The 19,311-nt window shown below is 44.2% G+C and overlaps 1 protein-coding gene across 1 annotated transcript; it reads left to right on the top strand.

The window, feature by feature from the left end:
- The first annotated feature begins 1,829 nt into the window (after positions 1–1,829).
- On the top strand, positions 1,830–18,915 carry LOC118947671 (uncharacterized). Its single transcript, XM_090211799.1, has 7 exons — positions 1,830–2,023; positions 5,643–6,450; positions 6,658–7,001; positions 9,918–10,229; positions 11,974–12,085; positions 14,170–14,259; positions 18,022–18,915. Exons 1-7 carry the CDS (start codon positions 1,945–1,947, stop codon positions 18,185–18,187), a joined length of 1,911 nt encoding a protein of 636 aa, XP_090067925.1. The 5' UTR covers positions 1,830–1,944; the 3' UTR covers positions 18,188–18,915.
- The last annotated feature ends 396 nt before the right edge of the window (positions 18,916–19,311 follow it).

Consider the following 19,311-nt stretch of genomic DNA (forward strand, 5'->3'; position numbering starts at 1 on the left):
TGTAGCCTCTCTAACTAACTCACAGCAGTCCTATCTCTACTGCAGCCTCTCTAACTCACACCAGTCCTATCTCTACTGTAGCCTCTCTAACTAACTCACAGCAGTCCTATCTCTACTGCAGCCTCTCTAACTCACAGCAGTCATATCTCTACTGTAGCCTCTCTAACTCACAGCAGTCCTATCTCTACTGTAGCCTCTCTAACTAACTCACAGCAGTCCTATCTCTACTGTAGCCTCTCTAACTCACAGCAGTCCTATCTCTACTGTAGCCTCTCTAACTCACAGCAGTCCTATCTCTACTGCAGCCTCTCTAACTCACAGCAGTCCTATCTCTACTGTAGCCTCTCTAACTAACTCACAGCAGTCCTATCTCTACTGTAGCCTCTCTAACTCACAGCAGTCCTATCTCTACTGTAGCCTCTCTAACTAACTCACAGCAGTCCTATCTCTACTGTAGCCTCTCTAACTCACAGCAGTCCTATCTCTACTGTAGCCTCCCTAACTCACAGCAGTCCTATCTCTACTGTAGCCTCTCTAACTAACTCACAGCAGTCCTATCTCTACTGTAGCCTCCCTAACTCACAGCAGTCCTATCTCTACTGTAGCCTCCCTAACTCACAGCAGTCCTATCTCTACTGTAGCCTCTCTAACTAACTCACAGCAGTCCTATCTCTACTGTAGCCTCCCTAACTCACAGCAGTCCTATCTCTACTGTAGCCTCCCTAACTCACAGCAGTCCTATCTCTACTGTAGCCTCTCTAACTCACAGCAGTCATATCTCTACTGTAGCCTCTCTAACTCACAGCAGTCATATCTCTACTGTAGCCTCTCTAACTAACTCACAGCAGTCATATCTCTACTGTAGCCTCTCTAACTAACTCACAGCAGTCATATCTCTACTGTAGCCTCTCTAACTAACTCACAGCAGTCCTATCTCTACTGTAGCCTCTCTAACTAACTCACAGCAGTCATATCTCTACTGTAGCCTCTCTAACTAACTCACAGCAGTCCTATCTCTACTGTAGCCTCTCTAACGAACTCACAGCAGTCCTATCTCTACTGTAGCCTCTCTAACTAACTCACAGCAGTCCTATCTCTACTGTAGCCTCCCTAACTCACAGCAGTCCTATCTCTACTGTAGCCTCTCTAACTCACAGCAGTCCTATCTCTACTGTAGCATCTCTAACTCACAGCAGTCCTATCTCTACTGTAGCCTCTCTAACTCACAGCAGTCCTATCTCTACTGTAGCCTCCCTAACTCACACCAGTCCTATCTCTACTGTAGCCTCCCTAACTCACAGTAGTCCTATAATTAGAGTATGGTTCATGATCTGTGTGCTAAGAACCCCACCAGCATTTCACGCCAGCATGACACTTTTCCCCCTTCCACAGAGAAAGAGCGAGAGAGACGCACAGATGCATACGAGCACACACACACACACACACACACACACAGATACACACAGATACACACACACACGGACACACACACACAGATGCAGGCACACACACTCACACGGACAAAAACACACACGCAGACACACACACACACACACACACACACACACACACACACACACACTCACACTTACACACACACACGGACAAAAACACACACGCAGACACACGCACACACACACACACACACACACACACACACACACACACACACACACACACACACACACACACAGGTAGCGGGACGTCCAGTGGTATAGATGATATGTAACATGGTGTTGTCTGTTCTCTCGTCTGTCTGACGTCACATGATGACATCACCCAACCTGGGCCTGCACGTCTTACTATCTGATTGGCCAGAGCTGTCAACTCAACACGTTGTGTTGGACAAACATACACACTGACTGGACGAGGAGCAAGAGGGACAGCGGGGACTGGGATTGGAGTTTAGTTTTGGGGTGTTTCTGTGAGTTTTGTTCTGACAAAATGGCTTCCAGTTTTCTGAAAGGATTGATTGTTGTTGTTGTTGTTGTTGTTTACCTGATACGTCAATACAAGGCTCAAGGTAAGATGAATTGGGGACCTCTTGGGAATGTTGTGAGTATTATAGTGAGAATTTTATGAGAATGTTTGTGCTCTTATGTACTGGCCATCCCTCATAGCCTGGTTCCTCTCTAGGTTTCTTCCTAGGTTTTGGCTCTCTAGGTTTTTGGCCAAAACCTTCTTCCTAGGTATTGGCTCTCTAGGTTTTGGGCAAAACCTTCTTCCTAGGTTTTGGTTTTCTTCCTAGAGTTTTTCGTTGCCACCGTGCTTCTACACCTGCATTGCTTGCTGTTTGGAGTTTTAGGCTGGGTTTCTGTACAGCACTTTGAGATATCAGCTGATGTACGAAGGGCTTTATAAATACATTTGATTTGTTGTTATCCAACTGTCTCTCTTGTGTTTCTACTGTCTCTCTTGTTTTCTACTGTCTCTCTTGTGTTTCTACTGTCTCTCTTGTTTTCTACTGTCTCTCTTGTGTTTTCTACTGTCTCTCTTGTGTTTCTACTGTCTCTCTTGTGTTTCTACTGTATCTCTCTTGTGTTTCTACTGTCTCTCTTGTTTTCTACTGTCTCTCTTGTGTTTCTACTGTTTCTCTTGTTTTCTACTGTCTCTCTTGTGTTTCTACTGTCTCTCTTGTGTTTCTACTGTCTCTCTTGTGTTTCTACTGTCTCTCTTGTGTTTCTACTGTTTCTCTTGTTTTCTACTGTCTCTCTTGTGTTTCTACTGTTTCTCTTGTTTCTACTGTCTCTCTTGTTTTCTACTGTCTCTCTTGTTTTCTACTGTCTCTCTTGTTTTCTACTGTCTCTCTTGTGTTTTCTACTGTCTCTCTTGTTTTCTACTGTCTCTCTTGTTTTCTACTGTCTCTCTTGTTTTCTACTGTCTCTCTTGTGTTTCTACTGTCTCTCTTGTGTTTCTACTGTCTCTCTTGTGTTTCTACTGTCTCTCTTGTTTTCTACTGTCTCTCTTGTGTTTCTACTGTCTCTCTTGTTTTTCTACTGTCTCTCTTGTTTTCTACTGTCTCTCTTGTGTTTTCTACTGTCTCTCTTGTGTTTCTACTGTCTCTCTTGTGTTTCTACTGTCTCTCTTGTGTTTCTACTGTCTCTCTTGTTTTCTACTGTCTCTCTTGTGTTTCTACTGTCTCTCTTGTTTTCTACTGTCTCTCTTGTTTTCTACTCTCTCTCTCTTGTTTTCTACTCTCTCTTGTGTTTTCTACTCTCTCTTGTTTTCTACTGTCTCTCTTGTTTTCTACTGTCTCTCTTGTTTTCTACTGTCTCTCTTGTGTTTCTACTGTCTCTCTTGTGTTTCTACTGTCTCTCTTGTTTTCTACTGTCTCTCTTGTTTTCTACTGTCTCTCTTGTGTTTCTACTGTCTCTCTTGTTTTTCTACTGTCTCTCTTGTGTTTTCTACTGTCTCTCTTGTGTTTTCTACTGTCTCTCTTGTGTTTCTACTGTCTCTCTTGTGTTTCTACTGTCTCTCTTGTGTTTCTACTGTCTCTCTTGTTTTCTACTGTCTCTCTTGTGTTTCTACTGTCTCTCTTGTTTTCTACTGTCTCTCTTGTTTTCTACTGTCTCTCTTGTTTCTACTGTCTCTCTTGTTTTCTACTGTCTCTCTTGTTTTCTACTGTCTCTCTTGTTTTCTACTGTCTCTCTTGTGTTTTCTACTGTCTCTCTTGTTTTCTACTGTCTCTCTTGTTTTCTACTGTCTCTCTTGTTTTCTACTGTCTCTCTTGTGTTTCTACTGTCTCTCTTGTGTTTCTACTGTCTCTCTTGTGTTTCTACTGTCTCTCTTGTTTTCTACTGTCTCTCTTGTGTTTCTACTGTCTCTCTTGTTTTTCTACTGTCTCTCTTGTTTTCTACTGTCTCTCTTGTGTTTTCTACTGTCTCTCTTGTGTTTCTACTGTCTCTCTTGTGTTTCTACTGTCTCTCTTGTGTTTCTACTGTCTCTCTTGTTTTCTACTGTCTCTCTTGTGTTTCTACTGTCTCTCTTGTTTTCTACTGTCTCTCTTGTTTTCTACTCTCTCTCTCTTGTTTTCTACTCTCTCTTGTGTTTTCTACTCTCTCTTGTTTTCTACTGTCTCTCTTGTTTTCTACTGTCTCTCTTGTTTTCTACTGTCTCTCTTGTGTTTTTTACTCCCTCTTTTGTTTTTCTATTGTGATGTTATCTAACTGTAATGAATTATTCATAGTAATAACTAATGGTGCTTAGTTGTGGCCCATCAGTGTGTGGTCCATGGACTTTCATGTGGTTATATTAACCCACATTTTGTTTGCTTTTAAGTCCTCTCCAAATGAAACACCCCATCATAAACGCAATGTGATTTATCTAAACAATATAACATTTAATAAATTCTCCTTACTTGTTTGAAAGACAATAAACCAAAATAGTAGATTTATACCAACCCAGCCTTTTCCAGCAGAGAGACTGGCGAGAGTCAGGCAACACGATACTTTGTACTAGCTAGTCAACTACTACTATTTATATTTTACTGTTGGCATTTCTCTCCCAAGCCAACAAAGACCCAGGGTCCAACCCAGCTCAACCACTAGTCAAATCAAATCAAATCTAATTTATTTATATAGCCCTTCGTACATCAGCTGATATCTCAAAGTGCTGTACAGAAACCCAGCCTAAAACCCCAAACAGCAAGCAATGCAGGTGTAGAAGCATGGTGGCTAGGAAAAACTCCCTAGAAAGGCCAAAACCTAGGAAGAAACCTAGAGAGGAACCAGGCTATGTGGGGTGGGCCAGTCCTCTTCTGGCTGTGTCGGGTAGAGTGGAACCAGGGTCTGAGGGGTGGGCCAGTCCTCTTCTGGCTGTGCCGGGGTAGAGAGGAACCAGGCTATGAGGGGTGGGCCAGTCCTCTTCTGGCTGTGTCGGGTAGAGAGGAACCAGGCTATGTGGGGTGGCCAGTCCTCTTCTGGCTGTGCCGGGTAGAGAGGAACCAGGCTATGTGGGGTGGGCCAGTCCTCTTCTGGCTGTGCCGGGTAGAGAGGAACCAGGCTATGTGGGGTGGCCAGTCCTCTTCTGGCTGTGCCGGGGTAGAGAGGAACCAGGCTATGATGGGTGGGCCAGTCCTCTTCTGGCTGTGCCGGGGTAGAGAGGAACCAGGCTATGAGGGGTGGGCCAGTCCTCTTCTGGCTGTGCCGGGTGGAGGTTATAACAGAACATGGCCACTAGTGTAAAGACGTGTTGTATCAGTATCCTCAATAACCTCCATATATACTAGAGAACTTTATTTCTTCATGCAGACATGTCCACTCCCACACAGACTTCTCAGCATCAATCTTTTGAAATATAAATATATATTGTAAAATATGTTTATGCGTGTAAAAATATATGTAAGTATCAATCTTTTGAAATATAGAATGAGTGTGCAAAGCTGTCATCAAGGGTGGCTACATTGAAGAATATAAAATATATTTTGATTTGTTTAACACTTTTCTTTGGTTACTACATGATTCCATATGTGTTATTTCATAGTTCTGATGTCTTCACTATTATTCTACAATGTAGAACATAGTCAAAATAAAGAAAAACCCTTGAATGAGTAGGTGTGTCCAAACATTTGACTGGTACTGTGTGTGTGTATATTATAAAATACATTTCTACATGTAAAATATGTGTGTATTTCCCCGTTGCAGACCTGTCAACGTCCACCTTGCCCTCTATGGAAGTAACCCTCCAAGAGGCACCAGAGATTCCTCCGGAACCAGAGCAGGAGGAGGTGCTCCCGGAGGGTGCTACGCCCAGCCTGAAGGAGGTGGAGGACGCCGTGCAGGAGGCCTCGGAGCTGGCCGAGGAGCCGGGGGTCGAGGAGGTGCTGAAGGAGCTGGTAGAGAGGGTGGTGGAGGCCGCTATGGGAGAAGTGCTGAAGGAGGTACAAGGGGAGGGGAAGGAGGAGCTGGTTGAAGTAGAGGATGGAGTGGAGGAGGAGTTTGGAGGAGGAGGAGGAGGAGGGGAGCAGGAGGTGGTGGAGGTAGAGGAGGAAGGAGAGGTGGAGGAGCAAGGAGAACAGGAGGATGCCTTGACTGAAGTGGTGGAAGAGGAGGTGGAGGTTGGAGGAGAAGGGGAGGCCACTGAAGCTGTGTCTGTAGAGGAGGAGGCGGGGAGAGAGGAGGTGCTGGGAGAGACAGCAGCTGAGTCTGAGGAGGAGAGTATAGCAGAGGTGGAAGATCAACTAGTGGAGGCCCCTGTTTTTCCCCTCACTGAGGGAAAGGTTGTGCAGGATACTACCTTCCTAGAAAATGAGGAGGAGGAAACTACCCTCCCAGAAGAAGAGGAGGAGGAGGGAGGAAGAGAGGTAGACGTAGAGGAGACGGATGGAGAGGAGGAGGAGGCGGCGGGAGAGGAGGAGGCAATAGAGGAGAAATTAGCAACCGAAATGGTGGAGGAGGACGAGGTGCAGACAGAGCAGGAGACTGTGACTGAGGAGGCTGGAGGAGAGAAGGAGCGAGAGGGGGAGGGGGAGGGGGAGGTGGAAGATGAGGGAGGTGAGGGGTTAGGTGGGGAGGTGGGGGTGGAAGACTATGAGGAAATGAATACTACTCAGTCGGTAGTGGGGGAGCCAGTCGAAGAGGAGGGAGGGAAGGAGGAGGTGGTGGTGGTGGTGGTGGGAGGAGAGGGGGAGGAGGGAAGGATGGAGGAAAGTGTGGTGGTTGTGGAGGAGGAAGAGGCTGGAGCTGAAGTAGTGATTGGGGACGCAGGGGGTGAGGCGATAGGGGGAGAGGATGAAAGGGATGGAGAGAGTGTGGAAGAGGAAGAGGGAGATGAAGGAGTGATGGTAGGAGCTGCAGACCAGCTGGGAGGTGCAGCAGGAGGAGGAGAAGGAGGAGGAGGTGATGCAGGAGGAGGAGAAGGAGGAGGAGGTGCAGCAGGAGGAGGAGAAGGAGGAGGAGGAGAAGCAGGAGGAGGAGAAGGAGGAGGAGGTGCAGCAGGAGGAGGAGAAGGAGGAGAGGCCGTTGAAGAGGAGACACCAGAAACCAGTCAATCAGAGAACCAAGGTAAACTGAAGTGGAACATGAAAAACAAAATAAAAATATCTTGATTAGATAAGTGTTCAACCCCCGGAGTCAATACATGTTAGAATCACCTTGGGCAGCCATTACAGCTGGAAGTCTCTGGAAAAGTTTCTAAGAGATTTACACACCTGGATTGTGCCCATTATTCTTTTCAAAATTCTTAAAGTTCTGTCAAATTGGTTGTTGATCATTGTTAGACAACCATTTTCAGGTCTTGCCATAGATTTTCAAGTAGATTTCAGTCAAAACTGTAACTCGGATGCTCATGAACATTCACAGTATTCTTCGTAATCGACTCCAGTGTAGATTTGGCCTTGTGTTTTAGGTGTGAATGTGAAATGTGAATTCATCTCCCAGTGTCACGCCCTCACAACATCATTAAAATACTCCTTCTACAATGTTAAAACATTCTACATTGTGACATCATTAAAATACTCCTACTACAATGTTAAAACATTCTACATTGTGACATCATTAAAATACTCCTACTACAATGTTAAAACATTCTACATTGTGACATCATTAAAATACTCCTACTACAATGTTTAAACATTCTACATTGTGACATCATTAAAATACTCCTACTACAATGTTAAAACATTCTACATTGTGACATCATTAAAATACTCCTACTACAATGTTAAAACATTCTACATTGTGACATCATTAAAATACTCCTACTACAATGTTTAAACATTCTACATTGTGACATCATTAAAATACTCCTACTACAATGTTAAAACATTCTACATTGTGACATCATTAAAATACTCCTTCTACAATGTTAAAACATTCTACATTGTGACATCATTAAAATACTCCTACTACAATGTTAAAACATTCTACATTGTGACATCATTAAAATACTCCTACTACAATGTTAAAACATTCTACATTGTGACATCATTAAAATACTCCTACTACAATGTTTAAACATTCTACATTGTGACATCATTAAAATACTCCTACTACAATGTTAAAACATTCTACACTGTGACATCATTAAAATACTCCTACTACAATGTTAAAACATTCTACATTGTGACATTATTAAAATACTCCTTCTACAATGTTAAAACAATCTACATTGTGACATCATTAAAATACTCCTTCTACAATGTTAAAACATTCTACATTGTGACATCATTAAAATACTCCTACTACAATGTTAAAACATTCTACATTGTGACATCATTAAAATACTCCTACTACAATGTTAAAACATTCTACATTGTGACATCATTAAAATACTCCTACTACAATGTTTAAACATTCTACATTGTGACATCATTAAAATACTCCTACTACAATGTTAAAACATTCTACATTGTGACATCATTAAAATACTCCTACTACAATGTCAAAACATTCTACATTGTGACATCATTAAAATACTCCTACTACAATATTTAAACATTAGTACTCTTGGTTTTCTTTATTGTTTTGGTGAGGTCAGGGTGTGACATGGGTGATGTATGTGTTTTTGGTCCTGTCTAGGTGTTTTGTATGTCTATGGTTGTCTAGATTGGTTCTCAATCAGAGGCAGCTGTTTATCGTTGTCTCTGATTGGGAACCATATTTAGGCAGCCATATTCCTTGGGTAATTCGTGGGTCATTGTCTATGTGTTAGTTGCCTGTGTCAGCACTATATTTAGCTTCATGTTTCTTTTTGTAGTTTGTTTCTTTGTCTTCATTAAAATAAGACGTGTTCATCTCACGCTGCGCCTTGGTCTCCTCCATTCAACGAACGTGACACCCAGTGTCTGTTGGAAAGCAGACTGATCCAGGTTTTGCCTGTTTAGCTCCATTCCGTTTCTTTTTTTATCCTAAAAAAACTCCACAGTACTTAACGATTACAAGCATACCCATAACATGATGCAGCCAACACTATTCTTGAAAATATGGAGAGTGGTACTTAGCAATGTATTGGATTTGACCCAAACATAACACTTTGTATTTAGGATAAAAGTGAATTGCTTTGCCACATTCTTTGCAGTATTACTTTAGTGCCTTGTTGCAATGATTGGTATTCTGTTTCAGAATGATTTGTATTCTGTTTTAGAATTATTTGTATTCTGTTTTAGAATTATTTGTATTCTGTTTTAGAATTATTTGTATTCTGTTTTAGAATTATTTGTATTCTGTTTTAGAATTATTTGTATTCTGTTTCAGAATTATTTGTATTCTGTTTTAGAATTATTTGTATTCTGTTTTAGAATTATTTGTATTCTGTTTTAGAATTATTTGTATTCTGTTATTATTATTTGCTTCCTTCTTTTCCCTCTGTCATGTATGTTGGTACTGTGGAATAACTACAATGTTGTTGATCCATTCTTAGTTTTCTCCCATCACAGCCATTAAACTCTGTAACTGTAACTAAAATCACCATTGGCCTCATGGTGAAATCCCTGAGCAGTTTCCCTCCTCTCCGGCAACTGAGTTAGGAAGGATGCCTGTATCTTTGTAGTGACTGGGTGTATTGATACACCATTCAAAGTGTAATTAATAACTTCAACATGCTCAAAGGGATGTTCAATGCTTTTGACCAATTTACCAACATGTGCCCTTTGTGAGGCATTGGAAAACCTCCCTGGACTTTGTGTTTGAACCTGTGTTTGAAATTCACTGCTTGACTGAGGGATCGTATGTGTTGGTTACAGAGACAATGTAATCATTCATAAGGCACTGAATTTTCTGACTGAGATTACTCCACACACACACACACACACACACACACACACACACACACACACACACACACACACACACACACACACACACACACACACGTTAGCCCCTACATTCCATAGGTCCACTCTATAGTTCCCCTACCCTAGGCTTTGGGCCCTTCTCACTCTCATTCACACATGTGTGTCAAATATCTGACCCCTCCTCTAGAAGTGCTGCTGGACCCAGTTGAAGGCTCCATGAGATCCATACCAGGGAAGTCTCGGGACCCCGCTAGCCCACTCAGCCCCCACCGTCCTCGGGGAGAGACGGAGAGCAACACCATGGGAGGGGAGGAGATCCTGGAGAGTGTGGATCTGGAGTCGAACGACGCCAACAAGATCATCACGTTTAAGGACAACCTTTTAAACTTTGACCCTGATGAGGTCATTTCTACTCTGGATAACTTTGTGGAGGACATTTCTGCCAGGGCCAATGAGGAGGAGTCAGGAGAGACCAATAAGGTGGTGGAGGTCACTACAGGTACTGACAACTCAGGGAACTGTATCCTGTATTATAACTACAGACAACAGGGAACTGTATCCTGTATTATAACTACTGACAACAGGGAACTGTATCCTGTATTATAACTACAGACAACAGGTAACTAACTGTATTATAGCAATAAGGCAGATCTGTGGTTTCTGGTATATAGTGCCAATATACCACAGCTAAGGGCTGTATTTATCACGCTGGTTTAAATGTGTCGGGAGACAGGCGCAGGAATGCGTAATAGGGGGTTTTATTTCCCAAATTACAGCGTGCAGTGCGACGGCACAGGACCGAAAACCAAACAAAAACGTAAACAAAACACAGGGTTGAATCCCAAACAAAAGAGCGAGGAGTAGCTCGAATAAATAACACAATGAGTAACACCACGGGGGGGACGAGACCCGTAATCACCTGCACAAAATACGTGGCACGACAAAGCCCAAACAACACAACACAGCTACTCACACGAACCAACGGACAATGTAACAATAATCGACAGGACAACGGTAAACCAATGGCACACTTTGGTTTTCCCACACTAGTGTAACAGGATATAGACTAGTGTCCTGTCCAGGGGGTGTCCTGTTGCATCAAGCTGTCTCACACTACAGAAACAGGAGATAGACTAGTGTCCTGTCCAGGGGGTGTCCTGGTACATCAAGCTGTCTCACACTACAGTAACAGGAGATAGACTAGTGTCCTGTTACATCAAGCTGTCTCACACTACTGTAACAGGAGATAGACTAGTGTCCTGTCCAGGGGGTGTACTGGTACATCAAGCTGTCTCACACTACAGTAACAGGATATAGACTAGTGTCCTGTCCAGGGGGTGTCCTGGTACATCAAGCTGTCTCTCACTACAGAAACAGGAGATAGACTAGTGTCCTGTCCAGGGGGTGTCCCGGTACATCAAGCTGTCTCTCACTACAGAAACAGGAGATAGACTAGTGTCCTGTCCAGGGGGTGTCCCGGTACATCAAGCTGTCTCACACTACAGAAACAGGAGATAGACTAGTGTCCTGTCCAGGGGGTGTCCCGGTACATCAAGCTGTCTCACACTACAGAAACAGGAGATAGACTAGTGTCCTGTCCAGGGGGTGTCCCGGTACATCAAGCTGTATCACTACAGAAACAGGAGATAGTAAAAACTGTAAAAATCTGATGCTTGGAAGCCTGGAGGATAGGAGCCATGTCTGATGCTGTGTTAATGTACCTCTCTCTCCTCTCTTCTCCTCTCCTCCTCTCGTCTCCTATTCAGAATCAGGCCTGGAAGCTTGTACGATTGGAGCCATCTCTGCTGCTGTGTTAACGTACCTCTCTCTCCTCTCTTCTCCTCTCCTCCTCTCATCTCCTGTTCAGAATCAGGTCTGGAAGCCTGGAAGAAAGGCGCCATCTCTGCTGCTGTGTTAACGTACCTCTCTCTCCTCTCTTCTCTCCTCCTCTCATCTCCTGTTCATCTCCTGTTCAGAATCAGGCCTGGAAGCCTGGAAGATAGGAGCCATCTCTGCTGCTGTGTTAACGTACCTCTCTCTCCTCCTCCTCTCATCTCCTGTTCAGAATCAGGCCTGGAAGCCTGGAAGATAGGAGCCATCTCTGCTGCTGTGTTAACGTACCTCTCTCTCCTCCTCCTCTCATCTCCTGTTCAGAATCAGGCCTGGAAGCCTGGAAGATAGGAGCAGTCTCTGCTGCTGTGTTAACGTACCTCTCTCTCCTCCTCCTCTCATCCCCTGTTCAGAATCAGGTCTGGAAGCCTGGAAGATAGGAGCCATCTCTGCTGCTGTGTTTCTGGTGCTGGAGACCATCGTCATCCTTGTCTACGTCCTCAAGTGTCGTGACAAAACTAACAGGTGGGCCTGTAGGTAGAAACCAAACTAACAGGTGGGTCTGTAGGTAGAGATGGAACTAACAGGTAGAAACCAAACTAACAGGTGGGTCTGTAGGTAGAAACCAAACTAACAGGTGGGTCTGTAGGTAGAAACCAAACTAACAGGTGGGTCTGTAGGTAGAGATCAATCTAACAGGTGGGTCTGTAGGTAGAAACCAAACTAACAGGTGGGTCTGTAGGTAGAGATGAAACTAACAGGTAGGTCTGTAGGTAGAAACCAAACTAAGAGATGGGTCTGTAGGTAGAAACCAAACTAACAGGTGGGTCTGTAGGTACAAACCAAACTAACAGGTGGGTCTGTAGGTAGAGATCAATCTAACAGGTGGGTCTGTAGGTAGGAACCAAACTAACAGGTGGGTCTGTAGGTAGAAACCAAACTAACAGGTGGGTCTGTAGGTAGAAACCAAACTAACAGGTGGGTCTGTAGGTAGAGATGAAACTAACAGGTGGGTCTGTAGGTACAAACCAAACTAACAGGTGGGTCTGTAGGTAGAAACCAAACTAATAGGTGGGTCTGTAGGTAGGAACCAAACTAACAGGTGGGCCTGTAGGTAGAAACCAAACTAACAGGTGGGTCTGTAGGTAGAAACCAAACTAACAGGTGGGTCTGTAGGTAGAAACCAAACTGACAGGTGGGTCTGTAGGTCGAAACCAAACTAACAGGTAGGTCTGTAGGTAGAAACCAAACTAACAGGTGGGTCTGTAGGTAGAAACCAAACTAACAGGTGGGTCTGTAGGTAGAGATGGAACTAACAGGTGGGTCTGTAGGTAGAAACCAAACTAACAGGTGGGTCTGTAGGTAGAAACCAAACGAACAGGTGGGTCTGTAGGGAGAAACCAAACTAACAGGTGGGTCTGATGGTAGAAACCAAACTAACAGTTAGGTCTGTAGGTAGAAACTAAACTAACAGGTGGGTCTGTAGGTAGAGATGAAACTAACAGGTGGGTCTGTAGGTAGAAACCAAACTAACAGGTAGGTCTGTAGGTAGAGATCAATCTAACAGGTGGGTCTGTAGGTAGAGATTAAACTAACAGGTGGGTCTGTAGGTAGAAACCAAACTAACAGGTGGGTCTGTAGGTACAAACCAAACTGACAGGTGGGTCTGTAGGTCGAAACCAAACTAATAGGTGGGTCTGTAGGTAGGAACCAAACTAACAGGTGGGTCCTGTAGGTAGAAACCAAACTAACAGGTGGGTCTGTAGGTACTGTACTAAGCCTGGAACAAGAGGTAGAGATGAGGGACTAGTAAAGAATGGGAAATACATTAAACATGCTACCTTAGAACTATGAAATATACCCATTCTGGAACACCTTAACATTCTACCTTAGAACTATGAAATATACCCATTCTGGAACACCTTAACATTCTACCTTAGAACTATGAAATATACCCATTCTGGAACACCTTAACATTCTACCTTAGAACTATGAAATATACCCATTCTGGAACACCTTAACATTCTACCGTAGAACTATGAAATATACCCATTCTGGAACACCTTAACATTCTACCTTAGAACTATGAAATATACCCATTCTGGAACACCTTAACATTCTACCTTAGAACTATGAAATGTACCCATTCTGGAACACCTTAACGTTCTACATTAGAACTATGAAATATACCCATTCTGGAACACCTTAACATTCTACCGTAGAACTATGAAATATACCCATTCTGGAACACCTTAACATTCTACCTTAGAACTATGAAATGTACCCATTCTGGAACACCTTAACGTTCTACATTAGAACTATGAAATGTACCCATTCTGGAACACCTTAACGTTCTACATTAGAACTATGAAATATACCCATTCTGGAACACCTTAACATTCTACCTTAGAACTATGAAATGTACCCATTCTGGAACACCTTAACGTTCTACATTAGAACTATGAAATATACCCATTCTGGAACATCTTCTTTAAATGTCTTCTCTTTCTTGGAGATTGAGGTTATAGTTAAAATGAGGGTTGAGGTTTCTGTAAAGTGTCTGGTTCGGATGCAGGGTTGATGTGTGAAACTGCGTCTCTGTGTATCAGCCCAGCCCCAGCCAGGCTGTGTGAGGAGGGGACACGTACAGCACTGTGTAATGAAGAGACTCTACCAGCCGGAGATGGACAATGCCAACAGTGAGTCCTGAAGCTACATTACCTTAACATTATCCAGGCTGTGTCACATCCGGCCGTGATTGGGAGTCCCATATGACGGTACACAATTGGCCCAGCATCGTCCAGGTTTGGCCGGGGTAAGCCGTCATTGTAAATAATAATTTGTTCCTGACTTGCCTAGTTAAATAAAGGTTTAACAAAATAAAAAATTACTCCTGTATTTTAATTACTTGGTTACTGAACACAACCCAGGTGTCCATGTCCAAACTGTGATCAACCCCCATTAACCCTTTAACCGTCGAAACAGATATCCCACCTTAAATTCCTATCTGCTAACGACGCAAAAAAAACAACTTCCAATACTTCTTCTTCTTCTTTTTTTACAACAATGTTTACTGTGGAAATGACAGAGCTCTACCAGGCGGTGTGAGAACTCTGAAAGAGGCTCCTATCAGCAATACAGTATAAAGAATGTCGATTTACATAGCATTTTTTTTTTTTTACTCATCTCAAGAATTGTGCATGCAACTACATTACCCATGATTCTTTGCTTAACATTTTGTGGTTTATCAGAGTAAAGAATAAGGTTGTTTTGCTGCTAACAAAAACCCTGCAGTCTGTCTTTTACTCAATACAGATATGTTGGTTTCCTAACCTGGTCCTGAAGAGGTACAGGGGGTGCAGGCTTTAGTTCCAGCCCTGCACTGAAGACCACCCGATTCAACCAGTCCTCAAGCTAACAATGAGCTGAATCAAGAGTGTTAGTGTTGGGCTGTAACAAAAGCCTGCACAGCCCTGTAGCTCTTCAAAACCAGCGTTTATGACCACCGCCCAACAACAACAACAACAACAACAACATAGTGAGGTGCAGAATACAACAGGTTTAGACTTCACTGTGAAATACTTACTGACAAGCCCTTAACCAACAAATGCGCTGTTTTAAAAAGTAACAACTCAATATTAGGAAGGTGTTCTTAAGGTTTTTGTAAACTCAGCGTATATCAGTGTACATTTTATCTATTACCTGTGTGTCTCAACATGGTTTCCTGCCTCTGAGTGTTGGGTAAAGTCTGTTCTTGGTCTGTTGATCTGTAGTCAGTGCCCAGGAGGGTCACATGACATGAGTTAGTTTGTCCAGCTGAAGCCTTACTGCAGACCTCAGTCCAGCTGAAGTCAGAGGATTATACTGCCTTACCACAGACCTCAGTCCAGCTGAAGCCAGAGTATTATACTGCCTTACTGCAGACCTCAGTCCAGCTGAAACCAGAGTATTATACTGCCTTACTGTTGACCTCAGTCCAGCTGAAGCCAGAGTATTATACTGCCTTATCTCAGTCCAGCTGAAGCCAGAGTATTATACTGCCTTACTGCAGACCTCAATCCAGCTGAAGCCAGATGATTATACTGCCTTACTGCAGACCTCAGTCCAGCTGAAGCCAGAGTATTATACTGCCTTACTGCAGACCTCAGTCCAACTGAAGCCAGAGTATTATACTGCCTTACTGCAGACCTCAGTCCAGCTGAAGCCAGAGTATTATACTGCCTTACTGCAGACCTCAGTCCAGCTGAAGCCAGACTATTATACTGCCTTACTACAGACCTCAGTCCAGCTGAAGCCAGAGTATTATACTGCCTTACTACAGACCTCAGTCCAGCTGAAGCCAGAGTATTACACTGCCTTACTGCAGACCTCAATCCAGCTGAAGCCAGAGTATTATACTGCCTTACTGCAGACCTCGGTCCAGCTGAAACCAGAGTATTATACTGCCTTACTACAGACCGCAGTCCAGCTGAAACCAGAGTATTATGATGCCTTAATGCAGACCTCAGTCCAGCTGAAACCAGAGTATTATACTGCCTTACTGCAGACCCCAGTCCAGCTGAAGCCAGAGTATTATACTGCCTTCCTACAGACCTCAGTCCAGCTGAAGCCAGAGTATTATACTGCCTTACCTCAGTCCAGCTGAAGTCAGAGTATTATACTGCCTTACTGCAGACCTCAGTCCAGCTGAAGCCAGATTATTATACTGCCTTACTGCAGACCTAAGTCCAGCTGAAGCCAGAGTATTATACTGCCTTAATGCAGACCTCAGTCCAGCTGAAGCCAGAGTATTATACTGCCTTACTGCAGACCTCAGTCCAGCTGAAGCCAGAGTATTATACTGCCTTACTGGAGACCTCAGTCCAGCTGAAGCCAGAGTATTATACTGCCTTACTACAGACCTCAGTCCAGCTGAAGCCAGAGTATTATACTGCCTTACTGCAGACCTCAATCCAGCTGAAGCCAGAGTATTATACTGCCTTACTGCAGACCTCAGTCCAGCTGAAGCCAGAGTATTATACTGCCTTACTACAGACCTCAGTCCAGCTGAAGCCAGAGTATTATACTGCCTTCCTACAGACCTCAGTCCAGCTGAAGCCAGAGTATTATACTGCCTTACCTCAGTCCAGCTGAAGTCAGAGTATTATACTGCCTTACTGCAGACCTCAGTCCAGCTGAAGCCAGATTATTATACTGCCTTACTGCAGACCTCAGTCCAGCTGAAGCCAGAGTATTATACTGCCTTACTGCAGACCTCAGTCCAGCTGAAGCCAGAGTATTATACTGCCTTACTGCAGACCTCAGTCCAGCTGAAGCCAGAGTATTATACTGCCTTACTACAGACCTCAGTCCAGCTGAAGCCAGAGTATTATACTGCCTTACTACAGACCTCAGTCCAGCTGAAGCCAGAGTATTACACTGCCTTACTGCAGACCTCAATCCAGCTGAAGCCAGAGTATTATACTGCCTTACTGCAGACCTCGGTCCAGCTGAAACCAGAGTATTATACTGCCTTACTACAGACCGCAGTCCAGCTGAAACCAGAGTATTATGATGCCTTACTGCAGACCTCAGTCCAGCTGAAACCAGAGTATTATACTGCCTTACTGCAGACCCCAGTCCAGCTGAAGCCAGAGTATTATACTGCCTTCCTACAGACCTCAGTCCAGCTGAAGCCAGAGTATTATACTGCCTTACCTCAGTCCAGCTGAAGTCAGAGTATTATACTGCCTTACTGCAGACCTCAGTCCAGCTGAAGCCAGATTATTATACTGCCTTACTGCAGACCTCAGTCCAGCTGAAGCCAGAGTATTATACTGCCTTACTGCAGACCTCAGTCCAGCTGAAGCCAGAGTATTATACTGCCTTACTGCAGACCTCAGTCCAGCTGAAGCCAGAGTATTATACTGCCTTACTGGAGACCTCAGTCCAGCTGAAGCCAGAGTATTATACTGCCTTACTACAGACCTCAGTCCAGCTGAAGCCAGAGTATTATACTGCCTTACTGCAGACCTCAATCCAGCTGAAGCCAGAGTATTATACTGCCTTACTGCAGACCTCAGTCCAGCTGAAGCCAGAGTATTATACTGCCTTACTACAGACCTCAGTCCAGCTGAAGCCAGAGTATTATACTGCCTTCCTACAGACCTCACTCCCCTCTCCCCTCCTCTCCCCCCCCCCCCTCTCTCTCTCTCTCTCTCTCTCTCACGCCCAGCTCCTCTCATTATCTCCCTCTCTTTCTCTTCTCCCTCTCTCTCCTCCTCTTTCCCCCTCTCCCCTCTCCCCTCTCTCTCTCTCGCCCAGCTCCTCCCACTATCTCCCTCTCTTTCTCTATTCCCTCTCTCTCTCCTCCTCTTTCCCCATCTCTCCCCTCTCTCCCAGTCCTTCTCTCTCTGTATTTTCTACTCTACTTGTCTCTCCTATTGTTTCTTTAACCCATTCTACTTCCTTCTCTCCTCTAGAATTGCTGTTCTGGACCCGTGGGACCTGGACCCCTCTCTAACCCAACAGCAGCTGCAGCAGGAGGAGGAGGAGGTAGAAATTACGGATCTACAGCTCACCTCCATAGAGGACCTGACCAACAGACCAGTAGATCTGTCACATGATGTCCAGACTTCAGTTCTATAGATCTACACAGTCAGCTGACACTCCTTCCCTCTGTTCCTGTGTCCCTCTCCCCTTCTCTCCCTCCCCTGTTCCTGTGTCCCTCTCCCCTTCTCTCCCTCCCCTGTTCCTGTGTCCCTCTCCCCTTCTCTCCCTCCCCTGTTCCTGTGTCCCTCTCCTCCCCTTCTCTCCCTCCCCTGTTCCTGTGTCCCTCTCCCCCCCTTCTCTAATCCAGAACAAATTGAAGAAAGTGTACAGTATTATTTAGACCCCTTATTGCATGGAACTTCTTTCAATCTCATATTCCTGAAATAAACAACAAACCTGGTTTCAGAAAACAGATAAAGCAAAATCTCGCGGCACAATGCCTCTCCCCTATTTGATCTAGATAGTTTGTGTGTATTGATATGTAGAGTGTATTGATATGTAGTGTGTATTGATATGTAGAGTGTATTGATATGTAGTGTGTATTGATATGTAGAGTGTATTGATATGTAGTGTGTATTGATATGTAGAGTGTATTGTTAAATATATTTATTTAAATTGATGTATTTCTGTCCTTCAGCTGTTCTTGTCTATTGATGTTCTGTATTATGTCATGTTTCCTGTTTTGTGTGGAACGCCAGGAAGACTATCTGCTGCTTTAGAAACAGCTCATGGGGATCCTAATCAAATACCACAATACCAAACTACAACCTTCTGACGGCCATTTTGTTGATTGACGTGTGCACAATAAAATCATCTTCAAAGGTCCTGTGGTATTTCCTCAGGGTGTGTGTGTGGGTTCCATGGTAGTAGGATCTCAGTATGGGCTGTCCTGTGGTATTTCCTCAGGGTGTGTGTGTGGGTTCCATGGTAGTAGGATCTCAGTATGGGCTGTCCTGTGGTATTTCCTCAGGGTGTGTGTGTGGGTTCCATGGTAGTAGGATCTCAGTATGGGCTGTCCTGTGGTATTTCCTCAGGGTGTGTGTGTGGGTTCCATGGTAGTAGGATCTCGGTATGGGCCGTCCTGTGGTATTTCCTCAGGGTGTGTGTGTGGGTTCCATGGTAGTAGGATCTTGGTTCGTGTGTGAGTGAACTCCCAGATTGGCCTCCAGCTGGGTTGGGTTGAATCACGAGGCGAGGTGTGTGTGTGTGTGTGTGGGGCT

Source organism: Oncorhynchus mykiss, chromosome 19 (assembly GCF_057628025.1).
Source record: "Oncorhynchus mykiss isolate SJ-2025 chromosome 19, ASM5762802v1, whole genome shotgun sequence".
NCBI classification, from domain to species: domain Eukaryota; kingdom Metazoa; phylum Chordata; class Actinopteri; order Salmoniformes; family Salmonidae; genus Oncorhynchus; species Oncorhynchus mykiss.

Bases quoted from the DNA above. Each gene is read 5' to 3' on its own strand.
- LOC118947671 (XM_090211799.1), top strand. From the start codon at position 1,945: ATGGCTTCCAGTTTTCTGAAAGGATTGATTGTTGTTGTTGTTGTTGTT. The intron at 10,230-11,973 runs GTACTGACAACT...TCCCCTGTTCAG, and splicing joins GGTGGTGGAGGTCACTACAG to AATCAGGTCTGGAAGCCTGG. The intron at 12,086-14,169 runs GTGGGCCTGTAG...TCTGTGTATCAG, and splicing joins TGTCGTGACAAAACTAACAG to CCCAGCCCCAGCCAGGCTGT.